Source organism: Lissotriton helveticus, chromosome 3_1, assembly GCF_964261635.1.
Source record: "Lissotriton helveticus chromosome 3_1, aLisHel1.1, whole genome shotgun sequence".
Taxonomy (NCBI): Eukaryota; Metazoa; Chordata; class Amphibia; order Caudata; family Salamandridae; genus Lissotriton; species Lissotriton helveticus.
This window is the reverse complement of record NC_136061.1, coordinates 1,955,511,605-1,955,526,262: the sequence shown is the minus strand read 5'-3', so window position 1 is coordinate 1,955,526,262 and position 14,658 is coordinate 1,955,511,605. Positions and strand designations below refer to the sequence as shown.

At 45.8% G+C, this 14,658-nt stretch overlaps 1 protein-coding gene across 2 annotated transcripts in view; it reads right to left on the bottom strand.

Moving 5' to 3' along the window:
• The window catches only part of MAP2K5 (mitogen-activated protein kinase kinase 5), a 1,262,070-nt gene that overhangs the window by 1,007,434 nt on the left and 239,978 nt on the right, over positions 1-14,658 (bottom strand). For both annotated transcript variants that reach the window (XM_078683055.1, XM_078683056.1), the window contains one exon: positions 10,123-10,192. In XM_078683055.1, coding sequence (XP_078539181.1) covers positions 10,123-10,192 — 70 coding nt within the window. The remainder of the gene's footprint in view (positions 1-10,122; positions 10,193-14,658) is intronic.

The following is a 14,658-nucleotide window of genomic DNA, read 5'->3' as shown; positions in this document are numbered from 1 at the left end:
TGGGTGGGTAAAGACACCTGCACGTTTTAGCGAGAGCGAGAATGCCGACCTATCGGCTGCCATTCTATAGCGGGATGCGGCGCGGGGACATGATCACAAGCGCGTTCAGCAGACCATAATGCATCGCAACTCAAACAAAACCGGGCATTCGGAAGCGAGAGAGGAGTTATGGGAAACAAATCTCTCCTAGGCCTCGGCTACCTCCCAGTGAGCTGACTGTAGTAGCGCTCGGGAAGGAGGCTGCACGTGGTGGCCCCCAACAGACCACAGAGGACAGCCCTTAGTCTTAACCTCTGTCACAGAAAAGGCCGAGCTCCAGAGGACACACAGTGTCGCAGGTGCTGTCAAAGGGGGTCAAAACTTACAGAGCTTGCTTAGGATGAACTCGAGAACAGAGGCACAATCTCCCCAAATCCATGCAGGCCGTGGGTTTATTTCCCAGTCAATAACAATCTAATATTCTATCTGATCCTCTAGGAAGTATTCTCTCGACTCACCTAGATATGGATATGTTCAACAATCTCATTACTCTTTTTTTCTTATTCTTCTACCTGAAATCCTATCTTTGAAAACCTGCGTATATGTTTAAATAGAACCCTGTGGGTTAAACACACTGCGCTGGGCTCTGCTTGTGTGGTGTGCACGTCACAGATTCAAATCCAGACATGGTCAACTCAGCCCTTCATCCTTGCAAGGTCAATGGAATTAGTAATAGGCTACTCCAGTTACTAATGAGTGCATGTTCGACCCATGAACAAAAGCACACTATGAGGAACACACTACCACTACAAAAACAGTTTGTGCAGGTTTCCAAATATCATCTATCATTGGCACCCTTTATATATGCTGACAGCGAAAACCTACTGAGCACAATGTAAACGTGGAGCCGTTTCTAATCCAGCCCAGTGACGTTTTGTAGAGTCAGAAAAGTGCTCAAGTCATTTGGCACAAAAAGTACTCTACAGTAGTTTATGGATGGGCCAATGGACAGTCATCAAATCCCAACAGCCCCTGATATTCAGGCCTGCTTCTTCAGCACTTGCCCTGTTCTTAAGGGCAGACGCCCTACCTGGACCTCATGACTGGTGCGGGTCATTCAACCTCTTTACAATGATCTCTTGATGCTGAAGGCTAAAATGTAGGTACTTCTGTTTGTGAAGAACATTCACCTGCACTAGTCCCTTGAGGAGTGCACCTGCCAGCAAAGAATGAAATAGAGCAAGAAAGAGAGGACAGTGAAACAGCAAGTAGTGTTGGAATACAGACAAGTTGTAAAAGTGACACACAAAAAACTGCGAGGTAAGAACCGAGCTAGTAAAGAGAGACGGGGGAATGTACTTAACGAGGAAGAAAACTGCAGAAAACAGACCATTATTGAGAAATTAATGAAGGCAGAGACTGCAAAAAGACAACACAAATGAAAAATGACATAAAAAGAAAACAGCAAAGAATAAAACAATTATTGGCCATGGCAATAGGTCTAGTTCGTTACGGAAAATGCAAGCCAGATCTACTGGTTTGCTACAAGAAGTCTTTTGCAGAATGATTAAACTACGTGCCTGCTTGCACACTTTCTTACAGACCAGTTTAGATTCGGCTAGATAAGTAGCATGCAAGAGGGGTGAAAGTGCTTCTGGTAGTGTGTACCTGTTACTCTGATGAGCGTGGGGGTGCTGTCTGAAGAGTAAGGCTGCTAGTATGGCAGTGAATCCAAATGTAACAAGCATTTGCAAGGGAATAGGTCTCGCATTAGTGAAGGTTTGAGCTATTGGTGTTGCATAACCAATAGGTCAAACGTTCCGTTACATGTGACCTATTGCATTGCAAATGCTTGTTTAAACTTGATCCCATGCCTTTCTCCAACAGCAGGCCAGCGGCCTGTAGAAAAGGGCACCTCCAGATAACGACTTGGATGGACGCTGCATGTGCGTTTGGAGGGTGGGGGGAGAGCTTACGGAAATATTCTATTGTAATGAACTGTTGTTTTATTTATTTCAAATGTTTGTATCAACAGACCATGCTGTTTGAACAGTTAACCCATCAATAGTTTCATGCCAGCAGCAACGAAGAGATGAGGGGAGGTTGTGCAAGCAAGGAGTCAAGAGATGGACAGAGATGGCCAACCAAAAGAATCAATTGGTGATGTCCACTGGGAGGGAACCAAGTACAGAAAGGAGGGACAGGTGCACAATATTAACCAACCAGAGAAAAGACAGGCCAACTAACCAACCAAAAGCAGTGGGCGTGTCCAAACTCCCCAATAGCCCATATACTGAATACAGCATGCCTTGCAGAGCAGTGCATGCACTGCTCAGGCTCGACCTAAAACCCCTCCCCTACTGTAATTGTCACAGGGTCTATGTTGTCCGTTATCTGCAACTAAACCAGCAACTGCTGTCCAGGTTAGAGGATGTGAGGAAGAAAATCTACAGTAGCGTATGAAAGGTATTCTGTGAGGAGTGTGTATAACTGCTAGTCTGTGAGGGGTGTGAAAGGGCTGTCTGTATTTAGGATATTTTGATCTTCCGCCCTAAGTGCTTTAGCAGTTTCTCTTACGTCATCATTGAGGCCATAACTAAAGTCATGTTGTGTGCCTATTTAATAACAGAAAATTCTTACTTCTAAAACAATGATGCTGCATTTGCTTTTAAGTGGAGTCCTCACAATACTTGTAAGTCTGCTTTTCCCAATGAGGCTGCCCAATAATTAGGGAGATCATTATTGAGCAAGCCTGCGCATTTACTTACTTGCAAGAGCTCCCATCCAGTGACTTCTGGCACGCTGCCCCCACCACCAACACCCCATAAGCATCACCAAACCCCACATCATGTGCTCATTCAGTTGTGTTTACTGGTGTGACCAAGTACCAGTTAAACCAGTCAACAGAGTCTCAAGCTCCTCTCCAGATCAGTTAGTCATTCTCTGCTCCTGGATGCTGCCTCTGACCTCACCTGAACAGCTCTGTAGTAGTTTGTTATAGCTACTCAGTTTGGTGGCACTGGTCCCAGCGCCCAAACCCAAAGTCACTCTGTTTCCCCAAATGGTGCATAACCAAAGTACCTATGCAGTGCCCAAATGCAATACAGTGAGCTTAATGGAAGCAGCTGGTTTGCCACCAGGCAGGATCATTATACAGGTCGTGTGCCAAATAACACATATCCGCACGCATGCAAGCGCCATACTAGCGCACTATATGAATCCCACCCACCACTGTTACAGGCCACATACTGCCTCATGGCACTTTTGGAAAAGCACAAATTTGCTTTTTCAAAGGTTTTCGATATTTACCACCAACTTTTAGTTGGTGGTAAATACCGAATCCTTAACTCAGAAATGCACTTACTTGAGAGCTCCCTACGTTACAGATTCGGTAATTTACCGAATCGGTACTTTAAGGATTCGGTAACTTACAGATTCCTTAAATTACAGATTCGGTAAATTACCGAATCTTTAAATTTGGCCCAAACATCTCTAATGCCTAATACCGGTCGGTAACGGCCGAAATTCGGTAATTTCGGCCGTTACCGACCGGTATTGGGCTACCTACATCTGGCCCTTGGAGTGCTATCCTGTCTAAAAGTGACACACTGTTTTATCATGTCAAACTCCCCTTGTGGGGTAATCCAGGTCTACCAGAAATTTTCCACGATGCAGAGGGAAAACGATGGGCTAGCCCTGGGATCAAGCACCTAGGGGATCTATATGATTATAATCGGTTTATCACATTTGAAAGACTGAATATTCTATATAAATTATCAGCAAGCATGCAATTTAAATACTACCAGATCCGAGACTACTTCATAAGCAGTATGAAGCTGGAAAATGTTTTGGATTCTGATAGATGGAATTGCTTGTGTGGAACAAACGATAAATTATTGATTAGTATAGGATATAAAAGTCTATGCACCTATAAGGAAGAAGATTGCACTAGACTAGCTGATCGTTGGAGTCGCAGTATGAGGATATCGATCTCAGCTAATACTATTTTGCTTGCCCTCAGTAGCATCAATAGAGCGGTGCACTCATCTAACTTGAGGATGCAGCAGTACAAAACAATTTGTCTACTATACCATACACCTGAAAGGATATCGAAATGGTGATCATACGATTCTTTCAGTGATCGGACGAAGTGTCCGAAGTGCGATCTACAGGCAGCCGATCTGAAACACATGTTCTTTTCATGCCCTGAGTGAGCAGAATTTTGGCAGAAGGTGATTCAAATATTGTCTCAGAAACTCGGGAGATCACTAACGTTCTCAATAGCAGATGATATGATGAGTGGGCAGAACATGGGAACTAGCCAGACGGATTTATTTACTATATTACTAGTATGCGCTAGTTTGACAATTGCCCGGGTTTGGATCTCACGAGTTCCTCCATCTGCTATCGAATGGTGGGGATTGGTTAAAGAGAAATATGACATGGAATTAGCACTGGCTAAAACGAAATGAAATGAAATGAAAAAGAAACTTAATAGAGCGTACTGCGGCCAAGCGTCTTCCTGGCGCTGAGGACTCATCCAATCTCACAGAGGGAACCCAAGGAAACTAACTAGGGAATGCCTGAGAGAACAGAAAAGTTTTGAGGGCCCTACGAAAGTGGGTATAGATAGGGATGGAACGTATAGAAAGAGGGAGACTGTTCCAGAACCGGGGGGCCAAGACCGAGAAGTGGGTGCCTCCAGTGCGTGATTTACGGAAACGGGGGACGTGAAGGAGAGAAAGTTTTGAGGAGCGGAGAGTGCGGCTGGGGGCATGGGAAGTGATAAGAGAATTGATGAAAAGGGGGGCGGAACGAGCATGCGCCCGAAACGCCAGACAAGCAAGCTTGAAGAAGGATCTGAAGTGAACGGGGAGCCAGTGTAGGGATTTAAGTGCAGGAGTAATGTGAGAAGATTTGGGTAAGCGGAGGATAAGGCGAGCCGCTTGGTTTTGAATGGCCTGAAGGCGGCGGGTTTCATAAGCGGGAATGCCAACATACAGGCCATTCCCGTAATCCAGGCGGGAGATGATAAGGGCCATAACGATGGTCTTGAGGGCATCGACAGAAAAAAACCGGGAAATTTTACGAATTAAACGAAGAGACAAAAAGCAAGATGACACAACAGAACTGATTTGGGCATACATGGACAGGTCATGGCTGACCTTGATGCCCAAAGTACGAACAGAAGAAACCGGTGAAGGAGGGGGACCAAAGGAAAGGGGCCAATGTGCCGGGGACCAGGGGTTAGAAGGACCACCCGTGAGGACAAGCTCTGTCTTGTCCGGATTGATCTTCAAATGATTGAAGCTCATCCACTGAGAAATAAAGACTAATGTGGAGCAAAACTTGGGAAGAGAGTCAGAAGGGGACGAAAGATCAAAGACGAGCTGGAGGTCATCTGCGTAGTTATACACAGAGACCCCCAGCTCGAGAAGAGAGGAAATAAGAGGACGGATATAAAGATTAAAGAGGAGAGGGGAGAGGGAGGAGCCTTGGGGAACCCCACAGGTAACCGAGCGAGGGGAGCGGAAAACCCAGAGAGGTGAACCGCTTGCGACCTGCCTTGGAGAAAGGACGCGATCCAAGAAAAGGCAACACCCTGGATGCCCGCTGCGCTGACACGATCGAGAAGGATGGCATGATCGACCGTGTCAAACGCAGCGGACAAGTCGAGGAGGACCAAAGCTTGAGGGAGGTTGCTGTCGGCTTTCCCCTTGAGTTCGTCCAGGACCGCAAGAACCACTCCCTCAGTGGAGTGGCCTGGGCGAAAACCCGCCTGATGGGAGGCCAGAAGATGGTTCTCCTCGATATAGGTGGACAGGCAGGATGTGGCATGGCTTTCAAGGATCTTCCCCAGGTAGGGGAGCAAGGAGATGGGCCTGAAATTAGATAAAAGGGAAGGATCTAAACCAGGTTTTTTGAGAATTGGGAGGACTATAGCGGATTTGAATGAAGAAGGGACAGAGCTCAAGGCCAAGGAAGCATTAAGGAAAGTAAGAGGAGGGGCAGGGCAGCAAGTGAAGAGTGTTCTAAGAATCCGTGCAGGAGCACAATCTGCCGGGGAACCAGAATTAACCTTAGCAAGCAGGTCAAGAAAAAGCTCAGGAGAGATGGGTTGAAAATGGTCCAAAGAAGAAAAGGGCAAAGGAAAGGGAACAGAGAGATCAGGATAAGGTACAGTAGGAATATTGGCCTTGATATTAATGATCTTGTCGATGAAATAATCATTCAGAGAAGAACAGAGAGTTTGAGAAGGAACAAGAGACGTGCAGGTGCGATCGGAGGTGGCGAGATTGTGGACTAATGAGAAGATTTCTCGAGATTTGTTGGCAGAGAGGGCCACTCTGTCAGTGAAATATTTTGTTTTGGCCGCTAGGATAGCTCTTTTATAGTCATTGAGAAGAGCTTTATATTTGAGGCGGAGAGAGGGGCAATAATTCCGTCTCCAGTGGGACTCGCTCACCATGCAAACTTAAGAAAGTTTGGGGATCATTGTTCTGAAATTTAAGGAACAGCATGGAATAGCATGGTTTAATTAAGATTGCCTCTTGTCTTAAAAGGCAAAAAAAAAGGGAAGAATTTGTATTCCTGAAATTTGTTCTGTTTTGTTATCATTGGTGTAATTCAGTATGACTGTCCATTTAAATATCTATTTTGTCATTTTTCTCATGTTGAATAAAAAAAAAGTAATGCGACAGCTATTGCATTATAAAGCAATCGCGACACTCGCGTTTTAGCTTTAAGCATTTTAAGCTAAAGCGTAGGTGACGTGATTGCTTCAAAAGTAAAGAAATAGAAAAGCATTTTATTTCCATTTCTTTACTTTTGAAGCAATTGCAGCACCTGTGCTTTAGTTTAAGATGTTTGAAACTAAAGTGAGGGTGCAGGGATTGTAACAAAGGCAAGCAAATAGATAAAAAAAAATGGTCGCCACACGTTTTTATCTTCTATTTATTTTCGCTTTAAACATCTTAAGCTAAAGCGCGGGTGCCGCGATTGATTCAAAAGTAAAGAAATAGAAAAAAATGCTTTTCTATTTCTTCACTTTTGAAGCAATTGCGGCACCCGTGTTTTAGCTCAAAACGTTTAAAGCTAAAGCGGGTCCTGCCGTTGCAAGCAAAGGACACAAACAGAAAAAAAACGCATAAAGCATTCAGCTCCACAAATAATAAATAAAAGCGCAGCTGCCATTACTGGAGCAGGGGCGTACCACGCATGTTAAATTAATAAATAATACTTTTTAAAAAAGCATTACAGCCTCGAGCACTATTTTCTTAAATGCTTTTCTCCTGCCTTCTGTTGGAGGCAGGACAAAACCATTTAAGAAAATAGTGCTCAAGGCTGTAATTAAAACATCTAGAGTAACAACACATGAAACAGGGGGTGTCCTCATGGGAGGTTACAAGAAGAGACAAGGAGGTACTAAGGAGGGACTACTAAGTCTATTGGCCAATGAAAAGCCACCATTTACAAAGGACAGTGACCGGAGCCAATTAACCTCTTCACTGTGGCGGCTATTCCGCCGCAGTGCTAAGGGGTCGGGCGGAAATGCGGTGGGCGCATGCTGGTGACGGAACGGCTCCGTCTCCAGCGTCGGTTGGGCTGTGCTTGTGACAGAGCGGTTCCGTCATGGCCCGCCCCGCTCAATAGAATGCTCAGCGCAGGCGCGGAATTCGCACCGCGCATGAGCGGCGAGCGGGCCATGACGGAACCGCTCCGTCATCAGCACAGCGCACCCGCAGCTGATGACGGAGCGGTTCCGTCATCAGCATGCAAAGGGTTAAAAAAAAAAATGGGTGGAAACTGGGCATGAAGGTCTTCCGATATTCTGAATACAGCATGCCTCGAAGAGACAGTGCAAGCGCTGCCCAGGCTTAGACCTAAAAAACGAAAGATTACTTCTAAAATGCACCAAAGTGGCACCCAAGCTCACCACAAACTCCAACTACCCCAAGCCACACTTTACATCCTGCTGGGGACTTCAGTCCAACTGCAAACAACACTGTATACAATACTACATAGAGTGGTCTTCACATCAGTCCTTGTTCATGATTAGGTGGCTTTCTTGGAAATCGCACACCCCTGTGCTTTATTAAACGGCTTGTCTCCCTATTCTGCCATTGAGCATAGCTTGCTTACAGGGCTGATTTAGATTGGATAAGGTGTATCGTTCCATTGCTGACACCACAGATCTACTTTGTTTTAATGTCATGTGTTGTTTAGCACTCCGTGAGAATACATGTCTTGCTCTTCAGAGTGCTCCTGCGTTCTTTCTCCTCTCACTCATTCTATATCTGATCATGAGGCTCATCTGCGACACACAAGGTGCCAGATGGCAGCTCTATTGATGCCCTAGATGTTGTCATCTTCTCCCACTCACCCTGTCCCTTCATTCTGCCTCTCTATCCTTATGCTCCTCAAAGTATGCCTGGGGCAGGAGACTTTGTCATGCTGCACTTTAACTGCATCTCTCTACTAGAAAGAAGCTGGTATGTCTTTGTCAGTGCTGGATACTTTTAAAGTAAGCAGGCGTTGGCAAAGGCAGTAGCTGCAACTGGGTATGTAATAAGTATAGAAAACAGTGTTTTATATACTTTAAAGATGCCCATCATGTTGCACTGCATGACACAATCCGCATTGTGTAGTCATGCAATGCAGCTGTACAGAAAACCATGTTTTATATAATTTGATAATGGCTGCCATGTTGGGTCGTCATGTTGCATCATGCAATTCTGCAGCCTTCTTGAAAGTATAGAAAGCATATGCTTTAAAAAAATTGAAGAAAAAGATCAAAGGTGAAGGCTTCTCAGAACTTACATGCCCCTTGTCCCCCATTGAGAAAAAACACCAGATTTGAACAATGATCCCAAGGGGATGCAATGTATAAAAGCTAAGGGGGTTGGGGGGGAGGGGAGGGGGAGGCAGGGTAAACATGAACCTAATAACAGCATATATGCAGAAACTTTGCACTATAGGAGCAAAAGAAATTAACAATAAAGGACAATTGTATTTGTACCATGATCACTGCTTGTGTGACAGCATAGGAGACTAACAGTGGATGCACATGGGTAAAATGCGCCAACATGAAACCTCCACCTCCACCTCCACCTCCCCAGAGCTTGACCCCTGGTGAGGTGGCAGGAGCCCATAAACAAAAGCAGGGTACCATGCCCTGGGCTCTGGCAGGAGGTGGCCCAGCAAATACTGTCACTGTGCAGAGATGCCAATTTTCATTCTGTATGTGATAATTAGGCCAACATACAGAATGATAATGGGCCGATAGCCGTCTGTGTCAGGTCAGGGAGGGGGTGCTGCAGGCCACAGATCACAGCAGGAGCGTGAGCTCGCCCCTGCAGTGAGAGTTACAGGCTGCTGCGGGGGGCAGCTCATTCCAATGTCTGAAATTACGGACAAATGGCGTCCGTGAAAGCATTCCTCACGGATAACGGACAAGAGGCCCAAATAATGGGCAGTCCGTGAAATTTATTGACGGTTGGTCACCCTAAAAGCGAGACCAATTGAGTTTGCAGCTTTTACCTTGGAGGGAGATGCAGGAAAGTGCAACAGGGCAATGTCGAATGCGTGTTTTAGTTCTGCTCCTGACAGCATGTTGGTAAATGCAGTAATACAGCCCCTGCACATTTTAAACGCGCGGTTGAGTCTTTCACCCTAAGGCTGAAGCCCACAAGAACTTGGCAGGAAATACACGAACAACCCCTCAACCAATGTGAACATAGATACAGACAGGGCACAAGTCATAAAAAAAGAAGTGGGGGGAAGCTGTCACCGGAAGAAACGTCACGACAGGAAGTGACGTCACGAAAGGTGCCGAGCTCCTCGTCCCAGAGAGGCCAAAGAGTGAAGTCCAGCTGTTTGGCAGGGGGGATGGCGTCCCCCCAGTAAAATAAGTGGGGGGACGCCGTCCACCCGCGTGGTACCCCGACTCGAGCCCTGGATACAGACAAGCAAAAATATTGGGTTTTAACCGGCTAATTCCATATCTTATAGTTCTTTGTTCATTCCCCGAGTCACTTCCAAAAGATTCTCTCACCACTACCTTGACCAATGACCCGCTAGGTACACGCATAGCGCTACAGTATGCTAGAACGTTTGAAAGCACTGTTGCCCAGGAGTGCTCACCTCTGGGGAAGATGTTGAGTGGCTCCGTCAGCACGCCGTTCACCTGTTGCTCCAAGACGGTGTTGTAATACTGCAAAAGATAGAACACAGGGTTATGGAGGCTTCGCATGAGGGGTTGTAAAGGTGATGAGGGATGTAGAGCTATAAAACGGGTGACTTGGAGACCAGAGCACCATTCTGTTAGGCTTGCTAATTTGCCTACAGACACAAACTAATTCATCCTCTATCCTTACATAACATTACATCTTACGTCAGTGTTGGACTGCTACTATTAAAACGAATTAATTTACACATTGTTTTGAGTGCCCACGTTTTGTCCCGCATAGTGGGAAGGAACTGGGATCTATCTATCTCCCTCACTCTATCTATCTATCTATCTATCTATCTATCTATCTATCTATCTATCTATCTATCTATCTATCTATCTATATGTCAGAAGCTGGCTTGGTATATGGTGTACACTTATGTAAGTGGGCACCTTGCACCAATCCAGACAACCCTTATGGTGATTTTAGAAGTCTTAGACAACTTTAGAAAGCTTTCTAAGTGGTAACCGTGGAGAGCAGCCTTCAGGATTACCCCAGACGGGGTGTAAAGCAGCTTGTTTTACCAGAACACAATCACGGGCACCGGATCTGGCAGCTTCCAATTTCAGGGCATGCATGCGGGAGCTTGCTTCTTGGATGGCAAACAACTGCCTGAAACTTAATGGAAGCAAGACAAAGGTGCTTGTGGTAGGAGGGGGTCCATCAGTGTGGTCATCGTCATGGTGGACGTCAAGCTTAGGTCCCACTCCTATACCGGGCACCCAGGCTAAGAACCTTGGAGTATGGGTGGATTCTGATCTTACATTTGAACCTCACACTAGACATGTAGTGGGGACGTGTTTTGGTGTCCTTAAGGGCCTACGGAAAACTATGGATCTCCTCCCGATAGAGGTCAGGAAGACGTTAGTGCATGCACTTGTTACTTCACGTTTAGACTATGGCAACATACTATATTTGGGCGCCACTGCTAAATGTCTAAACCAATTTCAGGTTCTGCAAAATGCGGCGGCACGGCTAGTCCTCATGCAACCGAGGAGGGCTGCCTCTAACAGTGCCTTGGACACTCTACACTGGCTCCCAGTTAGGAAGAGAGTTATGTTCAAGGCTCTGTGTACAAGCCACCGCATCATCCAGGGCACTGGCCCTGTGTACTTGCGGAGTCTTATTACCTCCTATAAGCCCGCACAGTCTCTTAGATCAAGTGGGACCGGCCTGTTGCTAGTCCCTAAAGTAAATCGGACCAGGATGGGTGGTAGGTCTTTTCGGCTTCTGGCAGCCCGGAGCTGGAATAAACTCCCTCCTGAGCTCCGGTTGGAACCATCCGAGATGAGGTTTAGGAGGGATCTAAAAACGTACCTGTTCTTACACTAATAGATTTGCTTGATGTTGTTCTAGGTTTGGTGGATCTGCCTTTCCCACTTACTCTAGCGCGGGGACACGCCGATATGGCGTAACCAGGCGCTTTATACATTTCCTTATTATTATTATTATATAGATTAAGTAAAAAAGAACCGCACTGTGTATTTATTAAAATATGTATTTATTATAAGACACTCACTAACACATACAGATATCTCCTAGTTGGAGATATACACAATGCACACAATACTTTACAATAGAAACAGGTAAGTAGCACAAAATACACAGTGGTCACCAGGAGAAGACCAGACCATAAATTAAAATAGTGGTATGCGAACCACGGCTCGAGTCAAAACAATACCCAGAAGATGTAGAAGTGCCTGGGACCCAATGAACCACCCAAGGTTAGTAACCAGGAGCCCCATGGAGGCCGTGTGGAGAGTGGGAACACTACAGCTGGATCAATGCAAGTCAACGGGTAAGTTGTGGTTGCAATTTTAAAGAAGAAGGACCCTTCCCAGTAGACCCTGAAGAAACCCAGTGGACAACAGAAGGTTGGAGAGCCACCCCACCCTTGGATACCTTAGGAACCAGGATACCTGCACCAGGGAAGTTGGGTGCATAGGTGTGAAGTGGCGTTGGAAACCGCTGTCGAACCCAATGGAGGACTTCAGGAAGATGCTGCTGCTGGAGAAGGTGAAAGTGTCCAGTGGAACCCAAAGGTGGATTCAAGAGTAAAGGACCTGCAAGCAGAGGGGACAGAGTCTATGCCACTCAAGAGTGACCAGGAGGCACGAAAGACGAATGGCCACCGATGTCGAGTGTTGCAGGGAAGCTGACTGTGACCTTGAAACTGCAGCTGTGCGGACCAGGCATGGCTGTAGATGGCCAGGAGCCGGATACGAGCTGTCCCACATTAGATGTCGAAAGTTGACGGGTCGGCGTCCGTCGGGAGCACCAACAAGCCTTGGCAACTGCAACCAGCGTGGAAGTTAAAGAAGGTGCAATGTTGGAACCAGCAAGGTCCAGGAGACTCACCACAAGCAGGGGAGTGAGGGCAGGCCCCGAGCAATCAAGGGAGCCCAAAGAATGCAAAGTTGACCCTCAAGAGAACCCACAGGCTGAAGGAACTGGAGTCGCGAGGGTACCTCGAGCAGCTCACCAAAGATTCAAGCCCACGATGCAAATGATGCGGTGAGGGCGAACATCTTGGTCACCGGAGATGCTTGAGGGTGGAGCTACTTGGAGCCTAAAGATCTTATTGGAAGGAAGCCAACAAGCCTTTGCAACTGCAAGGTGACGCGGTGCACCGCGGTTCGGTTCCTGCGGATCCGACAAGGAATACTGGCCTCAAACTTCGTGAGAGGACAGGGCAGGCCTCGAGGGATGGGAAGAAACACCTCCTGTGTTTCTGAGCCTTTCGGAGTCCGTGGGAGCCCAGGATCAGCACAAGCTTGTCATTATTTGAAAAGGCTTCACAACTGTAGATTAAAAAAACTTTGATTTCCTTTAATTTCTTGAAACTACTGAACGGATTTACACCAGTTAACTTGGCCCCCGTATGACAGATCACCTCAAAACTTTCTGTGCACAACAAAACCCACCTTAACACTTTTTTGGGAACATTTTGTGAAGATTCATCAAACGCGCTAAGTTATAGGCAAGTCAAAAAACACTTTTCCTAAGCAAACTAGATTCTAACTATAACTATCTTCTGGTGAAGAGATATATATATATATATATATATATATATATATATCACGGATACTGACGAAGGTGGAAACACTGAAACGCGTATGTCAACTTTTGCAGAAACGATAAAATAAATATCTAATATGTTGTGACATCGTGTATAGCTCTGAGTGCACTCTATTGAAGGAGTTCCCGGGATATAAGAACTGGTGTTGTTGAATGAAAAAATATATATATATATATATTTTTTATTTTTTTTCACCGAAAAAAACAAAGGTTACAGGGACGTTATAGTTAGGCTGACATTTCACTCGTACAAAACCAGAGAAATTCAGCTGTTATAGTTAGCTAAGCTAACTAGAACTCGCGTCCCCGCAAAGCACTGCTGATGACATCACATATTACATGACTCATGACATGGTCAGTGACTTCACTGATGAAATCTCAAATGACATAACTGATGAAATCATCTAGTGACTTTGAGTGTAATATTAACATTCAACAGGCAGCACCAGGCTCTACGTAAAATCCTTAGAAAAAATTGGAGCCTGGTTCGCAATGATCCTGTCATTGGCAGTCTTATGTCTACGACTCCAGATATCACATTTCGTAAAGCTAGATCTATAAGTAATGTTCTGGTTAAAAGTAGCCCCGAGCTGTTGGTAAATACATCTTGGATCAACAGCAGAAAGGAATTTATCAAATGTACTGCTTGCAAAGCTTGCAAGCAGGGGGTAAACAAGACATCATATGCCGTTCCATTCAAAGACACCCCGGTTTCCATTCCAAGATTGCTCACCTGCAAGACTGATTTTGCAGTTTATGTGCTGGAATGTCCATGTGGCCTGCAATATGTTGGGAGTACCAAATTGCTGGTCCACAAGAGGATACTCCAGCACATAAGAGCAATCAAGGGTAGTGATGCCTCTTATCCTGTGGCACGTCATTTCAAGGAGTTCCATAACAACAATTCGAAACTTTTAATATTCGTTGCAATTGATTCAGTTGAGCCACTCAGGAGAGGTGGGAATCGTGAAGCCCGCCTCCGAGCACTGGAAACTCGTTACATTTTAATGTTAGACACGAAGACTCCTAACGGTTTGAATGCCAGTGAGGATTTTTATATATGCCTGTAATATATCATTGCTTAGTTTACATGGTTTCAGTACAGCGTCTTTTATCTATGAATTGTTTCACTAATGCAGCCTACTCCCATGTATTTACACATATATATTTTTAGGGCTCGCCTTATTGTCGTTGTGTTGCCTCCCCAAGTGGTACAGACCGGTGCACGAGCAGACACCGGTCTGTGAACGCGCGAGCCGCAGGGAACGCCACCATGCACGCTCACGGCATCACGCTCCTGTCCTCCCGCGTCTCTTCCAAGGGGCGCTCCAGGCCGACTTGTTTGGGTTGTAGTCGTCAGAGAAGGATGAAA